This window comes from Talpa occidentalis, unplaced genomic scaffold (genome assembly GCF_014898055.3).
Source record: "Talpa occidentalis isolate TD23 unplaced genomic scaffold, MPIMG_talOcc4v2.1 talOcc4.8, whole genome shotgun sequence".
Taxonomy (NCBI): domain Eukaryota; kingdom Metazoa; phylum Chordata; class Mammalia; order Eulipotyphla; family Talpidae; genus Talpa; species Talpa occidentalis.
In genome coordinates, this window is record NW_023605194.1 from 75,143,066 (window position 1) to 75,159,513 (window position 16,448).

General features: G+C 50.1%; 1 protein-coding gene across 3 annotated transcripts in view; it reads right to left on the reverse strand.

Moving 5' to 3' along the window:
* ATP2B4 (ATPase plasma membrane Ca2+ transporting 4) overlaps positions 1–16,448 on the reverse strand; it is a 92,777-nt gene that overhangs the window by 30,614 nt on the left and 45,715 nt on the right. For 2 of the 3 annotated variants that reach the window (XM_037497261.2, XM_037497258.2), the window contains exons 2-8: positions 14,148–14,805; positions 4,820–5,017; positions 4,064–4,321; positions 3,489–3,614; positions 2,937–3,062; positions 1,794–1,829; positions 82–243 (exon numbers count right to left, since the gene is read on the reverse strand). In XM_037497261.2, coding sequence (XP_037353158.1) covers positions 82–243; positions 1,794–1,829; positions 2,937–3,062; positions 3,489–3,614; positions 4,064–4,321; positions 4,820–5,017; positions 14,148–14,340 — 1,099 coding nt within the window. In that variant the 5' untranslated portion in view covers positions 14,341–14,805. The remainder of the gene's footprint in view (positions 1–81; positions 244–1,793; positions 1,830–2,936; positions 3,063–3,488; positions 3,615–4,063; positions 4,322–4,819; positions 5,018–14,147; positions 14,806–16,448) is intronic. The other variant, XM_037497260.2, reaches the window with a different exon arrangement.

The window sequence follows — 16,448 nt, forward strand, 5'->3', positions numbered from 1 at the left end:
TGCAGAACCTTCCTGTGGACCAGGTGGGGTAGGGGAGGGGTCAGCGTAGACCCAGAGTGGCTCCAATGAGACCCTACTCACCGGCTTTCCCGATCTGCACAGCCAGGCGAGTCAGCTTGCCCTGCAGCACCGACTTCTCCTTCTTGGGCAGTTTGACAGTCTTCTTCTCCCTCTCCTCACTGTCAACTCCCTCCTGGCTGTTGAGCGGCTGGATTTCCAGGGCCACTCCATCCTGAGTCTTTGCTAGGGGGCACAAAGGAGACAGGTGAGTGGGCAAGGTAGTAGGGTTGAGTGGCAGGCAGGTGGAAACCAGAATCCCTTCTGTCTTCTTCCTGGGAGACACCTGAGACCCCTGGCATCGCTCCCACCCACCCTCATCCCCTGCCAGTGGGGAATTTGCCTTCCACCCTCTATCGGACCTTAAAAACAATGTTCTAACAACTGGAGATAAGCAGGCTTGTGTTTAGGGTATGGATTTCCTCTTCATTGGCAGCCTCCTGGTGCCACCTCAAAGCCCCAAGCCAGGCTTATTCCAGCAAGAGGAATAGTTGTGCCCCTGAGCTCTGTACCCGACATCCTTCCTGGAGTCCAGTGCTTAAAATAGTGACTCTTGACTGCAGAGACGGGCAGAAGGGAAGGTCAGCAGATGTCTCCAGAGTCTAGGGGTCCTAGCCTGCTCTGTTTAAAGGTTCATCTCTCTCTAGTGATAGAAATGTTAGGGAAGAACACAGACCCCAGGCACAGGGTATTTTTCAGATCTGTCTTATATCAGTTGAATGATCAGGGAAAGAAATCTCTTTTCCCCCCTGCCTGAAGAAAGGAGGGAAGCACAGAGTGGGAGTTGGGGTGAAGTCTCTGGAGAGAAAAGGGAGAAGTTGGTATAAGGGGCCTCCTGGAATAAGAGAAAGCAGGGATAAAGACAGATATATAAATCCAGTTTTCCTTTAAAAGAAGAGTTAAAGAGATGTAAATTTAAAGAATTATTTCTGTGTAGCTCTGCCTGTCCAGTATGATGACTTTATTTCTAAAGACTACTATGAAGTAGGTTACAAAGGAAAAACGATCTCTAGGAGCTGTCGACAAAAGAGCAATTCTCCCTGGCTCCCAGTACCCCTCCAGCCTCACCCCTGCATCACCTAGCCCCTTGGCTTAGGAAGCCCTTTCCGAGATGGTCTCTGCTGTCAGACTCACAAACAAGACAGAGACGGGATGTAAACACAGCCACCAGAAAAGAAACACACATCGGATCAGGAGGAAGAAAACAGACTGTGGAGAGAACAAGGAAAGAGGTGGGGAGAGAGGTACTGATAAAGGACTCTCTCTAGGCACCCCCAAGAAGACTAGCAGAGAAGGAATCCAGACCAGAAGAAGACACCGATGAGAAAGCCAGCAAGAGGAGGGTGCAGGGACTGCCCGCCCCACTCCCTCCACCATAAGGACCCTGAAGTCTTCCAATCCAGAAACTGATGACCATTGGTGTTTAAATCTGGCCTAGGGCAATGAAGCAAAGAGTTCAGCACCCGGGGAAGAGCAGATCAATCCCTACAGGCTCCCCAAGAGAAACCCGGACATAAGGTTCCGTGAGCCAACAGTAGAGGGCACTGTTGTTCCATTTTAGATTGGGATTGGAAACTCAGCGACCACCCCAAATCTCTGCACCTTCCTCAGGATGAGGCATCTGAGCCATAGCAGCAAAAAACAGGTTTATGGAGAGGAGAAGGGAGAAGGCAGATGGCCTGGAAAGGTCTGGTTTGGGCAGGTAGAGATGGCAAATGAGTGGGTGGAGAGGTTACCTTTGTTGCGATTTTCAGGGACTCCTTGTTTTTTACCTGTTTGAACAAGAAAGAAAAAAGTGGGGTGGAGACCCAAAGTGACTATTAAGAGATCAGACATCCAATTTATTGGTCCTGCTTAGAGCCCAGAAGGGCGACGGCAAGGGGCCGGGTTGCAGGGAAGGGAACGTATAGGAAGCTCACAGCTCTGCTCAGGCCCATCCTGAGCTCTCGGATCCTTGAGGGGTGGGCGGGCCGCCCATGCAGTTGCTGCATGCCCACACCTGAGCTGTTCTGTGGTGGAGCACAGTTGGTTGGGGAGGGCACTCCTGGCCTGAGTTACATCACTTGGGGCAGTGGGGTGTAGGGGGTCAGGAAGTGAGAGGTTTGAACTGTGTCTGCCTGACGGCAAAGGCCCTGAAAGGCGAGCCCTTTCCATCCCCCAAACCGACGTGCCTCCTCCTTACTAATCTGCAGGCAGCGGAGGAGGACAGTCTAGCTCCTGGGGCCACAGGTTTTGCTTCCTCCTGGGAAACTGCCGTCTGCTGAACAGCCTAACAGCTCTTGCAGCTGAGCAGAAGAAGTCACTTCTCTTGGCCAAGGGAGGGAAGAATGCTTAGGGAAAGGTGTAGATTTGATTTTAGTAGCTCTTTTGTTTTCTGTTTTTCCTTCCTTCAGAAATATGGCAAGACAGGGCTGCCCGCGGGGTAGACACAGCCTCTCTGCTCCCATTCTCCTCGCTGTGCTCTCTGGCACGGGCAGCCCACCCGTCAGCAGGGATCATACTGTTTCTTCTACTGGCCAGTTTCCCCTTAGCCTGGATGGCTCGTTTCCACCCGTGTCGAGGAAGGAAGGGGCGGGGTCGGAGGAGCTGGCCTGCTCACAGGGGCAGGCTTTAAACTTATCCCTTTAAACTTATCCCTGCAGACACAGGATTGAGGCTGTCCCCCGATTTAAGAGCCTAGATCCAGGGCCTGGTTTCATCAGAGAAGGCTGGGGGGCGGGGGCAGGCTTGACATCTTCATCTTGGCAAGGGGTTTAGATATCTGTGCTCGTCATCCGGCAGGTCTTCCAACCAGGTCTTCCAACCGGGGCATCTCCCCTGCTTCCTAGTTTGTCCATGGGAGTGAGCGGGAGCAGAATCTCATTCTTAATGCCTCTTACCTTTCTTCTTCTTCTCCTCCTCTTCTTCCTCACTGGCCCCCAAGAGGGTAAAGATGATTCCAGTCTGGGAGTTGATACCCACAGCAGTTACCAACATCCTGCCAGATCCTTCCATGACATGGGTCCCTATATGGGAATGGAGAAGATGGGAAGTGTTGCTGCTCTACACCTGGCCATGACTTGGTGAGAAACACAAATGTAGGAGAAACAGCCCTTCTTCCTGCCTCCTTCAGGGATAGTGACATATGCAGCAGATAATCAGGAGCTGGGCCCATTTAAAATGAACCAAACAAATTGGGAGTAAGGAGAAAACTGTATGTAACTCCTTTAGGGGAAGCCTCCCTTCCCAGCCGCCCCTGCTCCAGCAGAGCCCTTCCCAGGCCCCCACAGCCCTGGCTTTAGAGAACTCTGAGGTTGCCTGATGTCCTGTCCTCATCCCACTAATCCACTATTGGTCTACTTGAGCACAGTGGGGCGGCCAGAAGACAGCAGGGCCTATGATCTGGCGGTCCGGGGGAGGTAGGCAGGAGTCAGGAGACCCAGAGGTGATACCTGAAAGCAACATGGGGTCTCTTTCCAGGGACTTCTTGACATGGTTCGACTCCCCAGTCAGAGCGCTCTCATCAATCTTGAGGTCATTCCCCTGGATTAGGACCCCGTCAGCAGGCAGCAGGTCCCCTGGTGCATAAAAGAGAAGGGCCAGAAGGGAAGGGGCATGGGTAAGAGCCTGGCAGGTGTGTGGGGACCCCCAGCCCCATCTCAGGGCTGCTCCCCCTGGCCCACCTGTAGGGCAGTGGCCCAGAGTGCATCTAGAGTTCAGAAGAGCGTCACCTCTGATGCTCCTTCCAGGAATTACACATTCAAACTATTAGCAATCCCCAACTGCTCTCCCGCAGCCTGGGTATTATACACCTTTAGCTTTAAGACATAGGGTACAAGTCTGACATCTATGGGGGGAGTTTCAGCTACCTCTTTCTTTGAATTTCCTTCCTACAACTGCCTTAGGCGCTAACCCAGGAACTAACACATGTTGGGAGCTTTGCTTATTGGATCCCCTGACCTCCGGATGGCGAAGGACCTGCCGCTCAAATGGGGAGGGTGGCCAGCTCAAGCCTTGGGCTTCTCACCGTATTTGACTTGGGCGATGTCACCCACCACGATCTCGGCCACCGGCAGCTGGATGATGTGGCCATTTCGGATAACGGAGAATTTCTGTTCCCTTTCAATGCGGTTCTGCAGCCCCCGGAATTGCTTCTCCTTGCTCCAATCATTGAAGGCAGTCACTAGCACCACGATGATCACTGAGAAAAGGATGGCTGCCCCCTCGATCCAGCCAGCTTGGGCCTCCCCTTCATCTTCTGGGCTGCTTATGGGTAGACCACACTCTAGCCCAGGGGAAGGGGAGAAAGGGTTACCTGGGGGCTTTTGTCGACATTAAAAATAGGGATAGTGCTTGTGCAAGCTCTGGGATGGAAGTCAGGGAAAGAGAATAATAAAAAATAAAACTCTTGGGGAGACGAGCTGTTCCCTGGAGTTGGCAGCGGACAGCAGGCTATGGCACTGCTTTACCACCTGTGAAGCTATTTACACCAACCCAGAAGAGTAGATGGCCAAACAGTTAATATGAATTAAGGACAAGTTCTGAGTCAAGAACTTACAGTTCTCAGTACTGCCAGGCTCCCACTATTCCCCACAATGCCAGGCAAGTGGTGGGGGGCACCCTGGGGAATGTGGGGAGAGGATTTGTGCCATTCTGAGTGAGGATACGGTTGGGGGGCAAAGACCCTGGATAAAGGACATGGGTTCCCTTAGGAATCCACCCTGGACAGTGGGGCTGGAAGGAACACAGACAGCAGTGGAGCGGAGTTGCTCGGGACACTCACGTTCATTCTCCTCCCCAGCGGGGCGGTAGAAGGACAGGACCAGGGAGATGATGGCGGCAATCTCCAGGATGATGAGCGTGACGTCTTGAAGGGCTTCCCACACCAACTCTAAGAACGTCTTAGACTTTTTTGGGGGGATCAAGTTTTGCCCAAATATGCGCTTACGCTTCTCCAGATCTGCAGGATTCCCAGATAGACCTGAAAAGGAGAGAGGAATGGGTTAAATGAGCAAGAAAAAAGGGGTAGAGATGAATGACAGAAGGCGGTTTAAGACCCCTTTGAGCAACTATCCCTCACTTCCCTCTCTGGGAATGCGAGATCCATTTGGGGTGATCAACCACCCAGACATGCTCAGGAGAAATGGGGATGGAACTTTCTGCCTAAAGCTGGGCAAAGCTCTCTGCTGTCTGCAGGGTAAGCTAACCCAGACCTGAGGTCCCCACTCCTCAGAGAGCAAGCTGCAGGCTCCAGCTCTAAGAACATGTAGGAGTTCCCTGGGGCTCACTGTTCTCACACTGACATGTAAATGTTGATGATGGTCTAGAAGCAAGACTTAGCTTCTGTGAATGGCTCTCACACAAAGAACAGAGAGGATAAGCCTCTGCTCAAGGTATTGCTAGAAGCCAGCTACTCAACAGGGCTGTCACCATTCCAGTGGCTTTAGGAGAGCGACAGAACAGAGGCTTAGACTTTGAGACCCCAAGAGGGCTCCCCGTAAGCATGCCCTCCTTTCCTGTCTCCTATACATAGATAGCCACGTGCACCCACCATGGAGAGGTACTGCTACTTAGTAAGTACTGTGTACAGAGAAGTGCTCGCTCATTGAGAATCACCATTGGACTAAGTACTGTTACTACAGAATACTACCACTACAGAAACACTACTGTTCAGGTTGAATAAAAACAGAACAAAAAAAGTGAAGTCACAAAGTTAGACAGTACACAGGCCTAATTACCAGTGTGCCCCCCAACACACACGCCCGCCTAGACACCAGCGTCTACACATGCACATGCACAGCTGTGTGCCCAGAGAGAACAGAGAATGATGCCCAGTGCCCGCCTTGTATGTAGGCCCCTCTGCTGGGACCAGGGGTTACACTTTAAGGGAAGAGCAGAATCCTGAAACTTCAATTAATGCCAGTTGGCACTTATCAAGTTGTTTACACACAGAGGGAAATTAGCCTTGGTCTTGACACTTGAAGCTGCAGGCTGCATGCTGTGGGGTCCCCGCAGGCAGGGTGGGCCAGCAGCTGAGGACAGTGGGAATCGGAAGACAGGGACACTCAGTAGTGCTTCCTGCGGAGGATGCGGAAAAGCTATTTCCTTGGGGGAAATAACTCTTCTTAATATGGCAGCAGAAAGGTCTTTCTCAATCCCAAACCGTGTCACTCATGGACTCCGAATCCTCTGTGGCTTTATAACTTGGAGTGAAACTACAAGACCCCTGATGTGCCCCCAACCCCCACTCTGTTCCTACTATTTTCCCCTCTTCATTGAGATCTGCCAAGCCAGCTCCCCACTATTCTCTGGGTGCACTAGCCCCAATTTCGGGCTTCGACACAGGCTGTTCCCTTTGCTCAGATTCCTCTTCCCTGGTGGGGTGCGTCCTCTCCCTCCTCCAGGTCTCGGTATGAGCATAGCTCTCTTAGTGAGGGTCGTCCTCCCTGACCATTGTATTTGCTGTCTCAGCTTCTCTCAAACCCCCTCACCCTGCTTGTTGTGGCACAGGTCTTGCCCCGACATGTGGTGTGTTCCTCTCTCAAGTTTGTCCCTCCTCACCGAGGGGCAGATGTCTGTCCAGGTGCCCTGGGTCCACAGCAGTTCCTGGCACACAGCATGCGGACAGATTTGCTGAATGAACTGAATGAATAAGTAAGAAGTGAGGTCGTAACATTTAAGTGAGTGGTCAAGCCAGAAGCCTCACCCGGCACAAGCGTGCCTCTCGTTCCAACACTGCAGAACCCTGCATGGCAGCTGCTGTCACCCACACTTCACAGGTCCGCAGCCTGAGGCCTGGGGTAGTGGCAGGCAGCTGGAGGCCAGCGCGTGAGGGGGCTGGGGCGTGGGAACTTTATTCTGGGGTGACTGACTGGTCCCGGGTTGCCTGGGACTTTCCAGGTTTTCAACTGAAGCTCAGGTCTCCAGGAATGTCCCTCAGTCCCAGGCAGACCAGGGTGGGTAGTGGCCCCACCGGACTCTCCTCACCTCAGGGCAGGCCCCCCTGATGCTTTCCTCTGAACCTCTGAGCAAATTAGGGCCAACCCCAGTATTCCCAACTGGGAGGAACAAGAACTGCCTCTCCTCTGTCCTCAGGGGTGGTGACATCTGGCCTGCCATGGCCCCATCTGTGAATTTTATGCTCATTAAAAGCTCTTTACGGACTTTTTTGGACCCAGGCAAATGAAACAAGACATGTTATGGAAAACAAAAATGGTCAGATCTTGCTCTTCTTAAATGCCCTCAAAGTCACATGCTGATTTCCTTTGGGCCAATTTCTATGTCTACCCGCTCCACCTTAAGGCCCCCTGAGCTCTCACAATAACTACCTTAAAAAGCCAAGTGGCTGCCCCAGCTCCCAGCATGCATCTGCAGGGAGGGGGCCGCTGCTCCCCAGCAGCCTTGGGAATCCTCGCTGACGTGTGACAGGGCCAGGCAAGCCAAGTGGGGCCTGGCACTCGGCCAACCCCCATTTGGGGCTTTTGATTCCGATTCTTCCTGCCCCAGAGAGGCTCCCAGGCCTGATCTTAGCAGCTGTAACATCACAGAAATGCTGTCCAGCCCAGGAGAGGGTTTTTGTCCCTGATCTCTGCAGTTGCTTCACAAATACTCATACAACTTCCTGGAGAGGGGAAGAAAGACTTGGCAGGGAGAGAGTGCTGGAAACACAGGAAAAGGGCTTCCCTTAGAAATACATCAGGAAAACGAGAGGAAACCTTGTCCCTGAGAACATGAGTAGAAAGCCCCACCCAGGTGGGGGAGCACCTCTGGCCCCAAGAACCAGATTAACCACATGATCTGGGAGAGAAGAATGTCCAGCTGTGAAGTCAGGGGCCCCCACCCCGCACTGGGGAGCCCCAGGGCCCCTGCCCAGCCAGGCAGGTGGGCGGAACAGGCAGCCATGGAAATTCTGTGTTGGCCGCATGCCTGTGTAGATACTAGGGCCTGGGAGAAGCTCTATGGCCAGGCTCCAGTAGGGGAGGCCCAGGGGGGTGGCCCAAGGGCACCCTTTATCAGAACAGCTCAGTTCCTGAAAGGGTGGGGCAAGGTTAAACATCAAGAGGGACTTCCCAGCTGTCTGAGTTACAATACCTTGCCAGCAAGACAGCAGTGTCTTCTCCCACACAGAAAGTACAAGGGAGAGGTTACTCTAGGTTGATTTGGAAGCTGTCCCCTTTGGTGCATGAGAGATGCAGGCTTCGGGTTATCTTTCTAGTCCTTCTTAAAAAACCCCAGCCTAGAGGGGCCTGAGGAGAAGAGGGACTTGTAATCAATATAGGAACTTAGCCACATGGGAACCTGCCTCCCCCAATGCTCCTCCTCCAAGGATGCAAAGCGACTCCCCCATCTCAGCATCTCCACCTAACACTCGGGTGCCTTGGAGATGTGCTCTCCACTCCCTTCTGGGCCTGGCCGGAGATGAGCCATCCCCTCAAGGTCACAGCAACAGGAGGACGGACTTTGCGAAGACTTTTCTGGGGGGGTTCCTTTGTCAGTGTGACAGGCTGGAATTTCCAACAGCACTGTCATTCTGGGGAAAAACTGAGCACAGAGCTCCTCCCGAGTCCTGGCTCCAAATGCCCTGCCCAGGTGGGCAGCTTCCTCTGGGGATGCCTCCCTCCACTCTCTGCCCTTTTTTTATTTTTTTGAGCTCTTCACTCCCACAGAGAAAAGAAACAGATTGGGGTGCCCCTCAGCCCTCTGCTCAGCCACCTTCTCCCGTACTGCGTGCATGTGCTTCCAGCCAGTGTCACACTCCCTGGGGCTCACACCTCTGAGCTAAATAAAAAGAGCGAAAGCCCCACTTCCACTTTCACGGGCAGATGCAACCTCTGCCTCAGCCAAAGAGGGCAGGCGCTGTCTCTTCCCACCCAGCTGGTGGGCCAATAAAAGATAACAAGAAGGTTCACAAGCAAGCAAAATTTGCAAGTCTTTGCTGAACTGCCAGAGGAAGACAAGAAAAATGGCTCCAGGTCTGGTGGAAGAGAGAGGGCTCCATCTCTAGGAAGGTTCAGGAAGACAACTACACACTCCTCATTTCACCACCCCTGATGACCTGTGAAGCAGCATTCTGCCATATAATCAGAAGCCCAGCTCTACGCAAGGGGAGGCTGGAAAGAAGAATTTGCAGAGCCCAGGGCTGGGCTGGGAAAAGAAGGCCCACAGCTGACAGGCCCTAGGGGTCTAAGTTAGCCCAGGCGCCTAATTCAAACCAGATAGGGGCCCCCCAGGATGCAATGCAGGATTCCCTGGGAGGAGAGACAAAAGCAGGGCACTTTCATACTTTCTCAATCATCTACCATCCAGCTGTTGATGCTGTTTTCCCCAAGTTTTATGAAAACCTGCCCTACTCCTCATTCAAATATCAAGTATTTCTTTCATGAAGCTACTGGACATCTCCTAACTACTCACATCACAGTTTGTAGCTGTTGGAGCTGGTCTGCCCACCTCTACCTCTTCCCTGCCCTCCAGGGTAGTCTAACAGCTAGCAAATCTCTCATACTTTTTTTTTTTTTTTTTTTTTTAATAATTTCTATTTTCTGGGGCAAGGGACTAGATCTTTTTTCTTTTTAATTTTTTCTTTTTTTCTTTTTGCATAGAAGAACTGGGGTGTAGGGCAGAGGTGTCGGGGATGGTGAGAGGATTCACCAGAGACAGAGTGGGGAGCAGAACAGGCAGTGTATTACTATAATACACTGCTAAGGGAAGCAGTGGGTGCGACAAGAGAGGTTTGCTGTGCCATATGTGGGTTAGGTCCCTGGCTGGGGATCAAACTCAGGCTATAGAGGTGATAGGGCTGAGCCTTAAACCCAGGCCACCAAGGAGGTCCCTCTCTGTGTATCTGAAACAAGTGCTTATTTATCTGTCCAAAGTGTGGTAGGCAGAGGGGTGGCCATGCATTGTTCATCTCTGCAGCCATGCCCAGGTAAGCTGTTATTTGGCATCTTCTATAGACTTGGGGCAAGAGTATAAGCTTGTGGCTGTGGGGAGAGGGCATGAGGACAGAGAGGTAATTCAGCTGTGTTTCTGTCCTGAAAAGCTCCTAAAAATGGATATTCCAAGGCAGATTATAAACCCTACAGATTGGGAGGAAAATCTCAAAGAAGCCAGTTGTCCATCTTTCCCTCACCTCCCTTCCATTCCTCACCCACTTGTCTGGCTCTCCACATCCCCCAAATCTAACATTCTCCAAAGCAGTGGTCTCTAAAAGGGGGGGCCTGCCTCCATCTGTTGGAGTATGGGAAGAATATAGTCACCCGTTGGTACCCACAGGGGATTACTTCCAGAGGACCCCTCGCAAAATCTGTGGATGCTCAAGTCCCTTGTACAAAAGGGCACAATATTTGTAAATGACCTATGCAAGTTCTCCCATGGACTCTAAACCATCTCTCGATTACTTGTGCTGCCCAATGCCACATGAATGCGATGTAAATTGCATTTACATATATAAATGGTTGTTATATTATATTGCTTGGGGAACAGTGACATGAAAAAATTCTGTACACAGTACAGATGCAAACATTGAAGTCCTACATAGTCCGTATTTTACATTGGCAGTGGTTTTAATGTGTGAATATGGAATCTGTGGGTATGGAGGGTAGATTATACTAGAACTTTCTATATTACTTCATCCAGTCACTTATTATGGAAATACAGTTGTGTTGTGGTGTTGGGGTTCCATGCTCAGTTTTTTGCCATATTGACAATGCTACTAGAAATTTCAACCTGTCACACTGAGAAAGAGCCCAACCCTAGTATGTCCCAGGTAGGAGAGAAATGGACAATTCTCGGGAGAACATGCCACTGACCTCAATAGACCTGGTAATAGGAGCAATTAAACTAGAGACATCTTAACGTGGCAGGGATGTTAACCTAGATTGTGCAGTTAACAAACCTGCCATTTACTCCCCAAAGAATTTCAGTTCTCTAAATCTAGTAGCTGCTCAGTCATTGTGGAAGCAGAGACACGAGCGTCTTGAGCCAAGAGCATTCAGTGAGTGGTGGCGGTAACCACAGAGCAAGGCCAGACGAGACCTTCTGTGGGCAATCAAATGATACAGGGGTCCTGTTTCCAACTTCCAAGGCCCCGTCCCCTCCCACCCAATCCCTTCAGCTTAAGTCCCCATCCTATTGCCTGACCTGGTTCTGAAATGGCCTGACCTTCTGTGCATCCTGCAGGCTATAAGTTCTATGGAAGGAGGGACCATGCCTGGTGATGGTCATTATGTTCCCATGTGGACAGTAAATATCTGTTGAGTGGTGTTGAAAAGGAAGTGGGAAATCTCTGATCCCACCCTCAACTCTGCGGAGGAGAAAAGCAGTGGCAGGGGGCAGAGGGAACATGACAGAAATTCCCATCAACATTCCTCTAGCTTCAAATTCGACAGAAATAGTCGTAGCCTTCTGAAAGAAAATCCGCAGTTAATGATTAATTGTTTGGTCAAGGTTTCCCTTCTCTGCCCTTTCTGGTTTGGTCCTGGACCTTCCCCCAACTGTTGGCTTAGGTCCTGCTCAGAACACATCATTCTTCCTCCTAAAAGGGGTAGCTTAGCCAAAAGGCAAAGACTGAGGTCCAATGCAGGAAAGTTCTAGACCAAAGAATTTCTCATCTAGGCCTGTCTCTTCTTCCTGCATACAAAGGGAGACTGAGACTAAGAAAATGCCTCTGTTTTCTTCCCTTTAAGCCACAGGTGATTCTCTTTCTGGAAAAGCCAGGAGATACCAAGGAGGACTACTTGCAGGATAAAAGGGTATCTTTTAACCAATGTAATTCAAAAGACTCTGCTCTTTGGGGAATAGAGATTGGCTGGGGATGGGGATGGTCTTGGGAAAGAGACAATAGTCTGGGAGGGGTCAAGGGGTCAGGGTCTGCTGCGGCCATCAGGAGAGATGGCTTTCAATGACAGGTCTGACACCAGCATGGGGAAGAAAGTCATATGTCTGTAATATGTGGTGTCTGATGTTGAAGTTAAAGTAGAATATCTTTTGGCCTCTGGGAAGGGGAGTGCCCGGGAATCTGAAAGTAAATAGTAACAGATACAAGGAAGGACTTGGAAAACTAGGAGGGAAGTCTGCGTCCTCTTACCAGGTGCTTCCCAGGTACCAGCTTACGCCGACTCCTGATTCACATTGTGAGAGAAAAAACTGATCGAAGAGACTGAGCACAGCATAGAAAGGGAAGTTGAAAGATTCTGTTTAGATTCCAGCAGGTGTTTTTCAATTAGTGCATTATTTCAGTGAAAAATAATAAGAAGGGACTCTCTTTAAGGTCAATACTGCTACACAAGTGGCAGGATAAAGAAATCAAGCAGACACAGAGGAGGCAGTGCCTGAGGACTGTCATCAGATATTGGCCAAAAGGCAAAGACTGAGCCACTGAGCACAAATGGGCACCGCCACCTTCACCAGGACTCTTTTTTGATATCAACGTGAATGGAAGAAAATAGGGGTTGCGGTTCCACCTGCACCTCCTTCTCCAGATACAGCAATACCTGGCGCTCCATGGCACTTAGCTGCCAACAAGTATCTTCAGACACCTGGGCTGTGCTTTATTCTGAGACAATGAATTTATTGAAGGCCCACTACAAACTTGAACTATCAACATACATTATATTAATTCATCCCAACAACTCTAGGGCTAGGTATTTAAATAATTTTCAAAGAAGTAACAGACTCAGGAATGCTGAGAAATTAGTTTAGTGCTGTTAAACTAATAAATGGCAGAACTAACCATTAAACTCAAAATCCGTGTGATAGGAAACCGAGCTAGAGAACTAGAGAGAGAATGTAGGGCAGCTCGCCCAGATGGCAAAGAAAATTAGACATAGGCAATAGACTGAGATCTAGAAAAAAGTCCCCCCCCCCATTTTTTTGAAATCCCCTAAATAATCTGGACTCCAAGTCACTTTACAGCATTGGCTAAGGATCAGAACTTCTTAGAGGTGGCAAGAAATATGACATGACCTCCAAGGAAGGCTCAGAAATAATATACCTCACGAGGCTGAAGGCATCTAAAGGACAAGGTCTTGGCTCCATCTCATGCTACTCAACTACGGGCTCCCTGGCTAATGAAGCCAAACAAGAACCTGTTCCAGAGAGGATGAAAGCAGGCAACACAAGAACACAGGTTCATCTCTTCTCTCCACTTTGATAAGGTCAAATTCCATTTTACTCAGGCTCACTGGGCACTTGGCTGAGCCAGGTGAGCATGGAGCTGAATTTTTTTATTCATTTTTAAGTACAGGTTAAGAACTATATTTAAAGGGTGTCAGGCAGGATTGAAAAAGTCATCCACAATTTCCTGACATAAAACAGTGAGTAATTCTGAGACAGGCTGGGTACAACTATCTACCTGACGACTCACTGTCTCATTTCTTTCTTTTTTTTTTTAAAGATTTATTTATTTATGCATACAAGAACTGGGGTACAGGCCAGAGGCATGGGGGGTGGGAGGATTTACCAGAGACAGAGTGGGGAGAAGAACAAGCAGACTGACCGAAATACACCGCCGAGGGGAGCAGCGGGCGAGTCAGGAGAGGTCTACCTCACCATGTGGGTTTCTCCCTGATGGGGGATCGAACTTGTGCTGCAGTGGCTGCGGATTGCTTCACTGGTTCCGTCTTAACCCCTTGCACCACCAGGGAGGCATTTCTAACCGTGTACAATAAAGCAGTACAGCAGGCAGGGGGACTCACATTTGATTGCTCTTTGGGTGCTCATCTTCCCACTTACAGGAGGGGAAAGAATCTTATCCTAAACCCTTTGCAATCAAAGACTGATACTGAATAAGAATAAGAAACTTGAGGATTATTTACTAATAGAAGTATCCCTCCCATAAACACTTGTCAAATAGAGATAAATATCCTCCTTTCTGTATATTGATTCAGAAAAAGGGGGAAAGAAGGATCTTCAAGAGAAAAATCTCAACCCCAAACATTATCTCTGGGGAAGAAATGGCTCTCCATGACCTCATTCCCTTTCAGTAATTCAAGTGCCACACTTTTCCCACCAGACACAGCTATACCAGGGACGTCTCTAGGAAAACACTTTCTCCAGAAGCTGGGAAAGTGTCTTTTGTAACACTCACCACCGTCCTCCAGCCCCACCCTTACCTTCCACAGGGTGCGTTTTCAGCCTCGTGCAGAGGTTCATCACACCTCCGTAGTGGGTGTTGATCTGCTCTAAGGCATCGTTTGAACGCAGCTCCATGAGCTTCCTCAGGTCCATCACCGTGCAGCCAAAGTCTCCATCACGGCTCTCAGCCACAGAGTTGGCTGGCAAGGCAAGTTCTGTTGGGTTCGTCATTTTGGTTGCTGTTACCAAGCCCCTCCGCCAGAGAAAATGTGGAGTTCTCCTTCAACTGACCAAGGTCTCTCGCCTCCCTGCCTCAACTGTTCCCAATTGCTTCTTTGGGGGCCCAGTTAGGCAAGATCGACTATATCTTGTGCAATAAGCTTCAGAGTAGCAGCCTTCAGCCCAGATCCTTTCTCGTGTATGAAGCCTGGCAGCGAAAGGAGGAAGAGGATGGGGGAACTGAATGGAGGCTGGACCACGTGTCACGATGATTGGTGTCCCCAGGTGTTGTCCCCAGTTGTCCAAGATAGGTAGGTTCCTAGTTCAGACCAACTCGTCCAGATGGAGGTGTAAACAGGATGTGCATGTTACCATGGAGGCAACCTTAGCAACAACCAGCAACTGCAGTGGTGGAGCTGTGGCTGGAGAAGGAGGAGGAAGAGAAGGGCTCCCTGGATACCAATGACAACTGGATCTCTGGAATAAAGAATCAAAGACAGATAAAAAGAAACAATTAGAGCAGTGATGGGAATCTGGCTATGGGAAGGCCAAGAGGTACCCATTCTAGCACTAGGGTTTAGGTGACAGTTGGGACCTGAGCTGAACTGATAGCTGAGGCCTGGGCTGAGGGAAGGGACTCAGGAGAAGCCCCTTTCTCCCTGGGAGGCCCCAGCATCTTATAATCTCCAATGTAGAGAAGTAATTTCAGATATACCCCAGTGTATCTGAACTAAGTAACGGAAATCCTAGTACTTCAGGAACCTGGAAATAGAAGGTTACGACTTCAATGGCTGTAACGCTCTCCCACTCTATGTGCGGGACCCGTCAGGATCCTCGAGTCTGCGCTTACCTGGAACTGGTGAGCAGAGATCAGAAGTCTGCCCCTCCCCCATGCCCTGCACCATCCCCCACTTCTGACACACACACACTTACAAACCAGGAGGACAACGTGATAGACGATGCCAAAATCCAACGAGGCCCAGCTCTGTGGAAATTCTGCAGCCTGCTGCAGTTATCGGTCAATTAGGCACTAAGTTAAGGTCTTAGGACTAAGCCCCACCCCACTTCAAAAAGCTTTGGGGAAGAAGAGAGAGTGAAATGCTCTGGCAGTTGGTGATATAGGGTGGAACTTTCTCATATAAAGGGGACAGACAGACCTCTGAGGAAGAAAGATAGTGAACTTGAAGCCTAGGAGTGTTCAAGTTTCTCCAGAGTGGTGGGGATGAGGCTGCTCTCATCCACACAGAGCATGGGCCACAACTAGGTCAGCAGGGGAGCAAAGGGGCCCACTTGTCGGGGAGCCCTGGTGGGTCTCAAATCAGCATCCAAGTGGCAAGTATTTCTCCCTTCAGAAAGGGCCATGTTCCCCTTTCACACACACACCACCACACACATACATAACACACACATACACACACACATACACACACACTGACTGGGGAGTAGGAGTGGCAGTGCTATGTGTAGGTGAGACACAGAGAGCTGAAGGTGGGAAGAAAATTTATCCTGAGTCTGTTCTCAACTTCAGAGGGGGGCTGCTGCATCTTACAGGAGCCACTGCCACACAGCAGTCCTTGAATGGGATAGGGTAATCCTGAGCTCAGCTCCAGAACATGGGGGCCCAGCGCTGGCTCAACAGCCCTGCAGATTTGAGTTCAGTTACTAGGGGGTAACCGAAGTTACAAGAAGTTCTGGTCAACCTCTCTGTAATGAATAGAAGACATCCTCTTCCTAGAAGGTGAACAAAGAAGCACAAGAGCCATCAGAGAGGACGTGGCTCTTTTATCAAGTATGTTTCCAAAAATCACCTGTGGCCAAAGTTCCTGGACATTTCAATTAATCGTGTCTCTGCAGATAGCACTGGGTGGAAATGGTTACACTCTCCCTCTCCCAATGTGTCCTCTGCCTCCTGCTATCACAGAGTTTTAGAGCCACTCTAACTTATAAAGGGGGAAGCAAACAGGGTTTTGTGTTGCTATTGTTTTGGGTTAGATGTCCTCAGAGAATCCTGGAGGACAAGGAGGTATGAAAAGAACCCAGGGCAGTGCATCAAAGCCTCTTCAGGCAACTGACATGGGGTAGGCGGCACCACAGAATGTTCTCTCTGGTTCAGTGTCTCC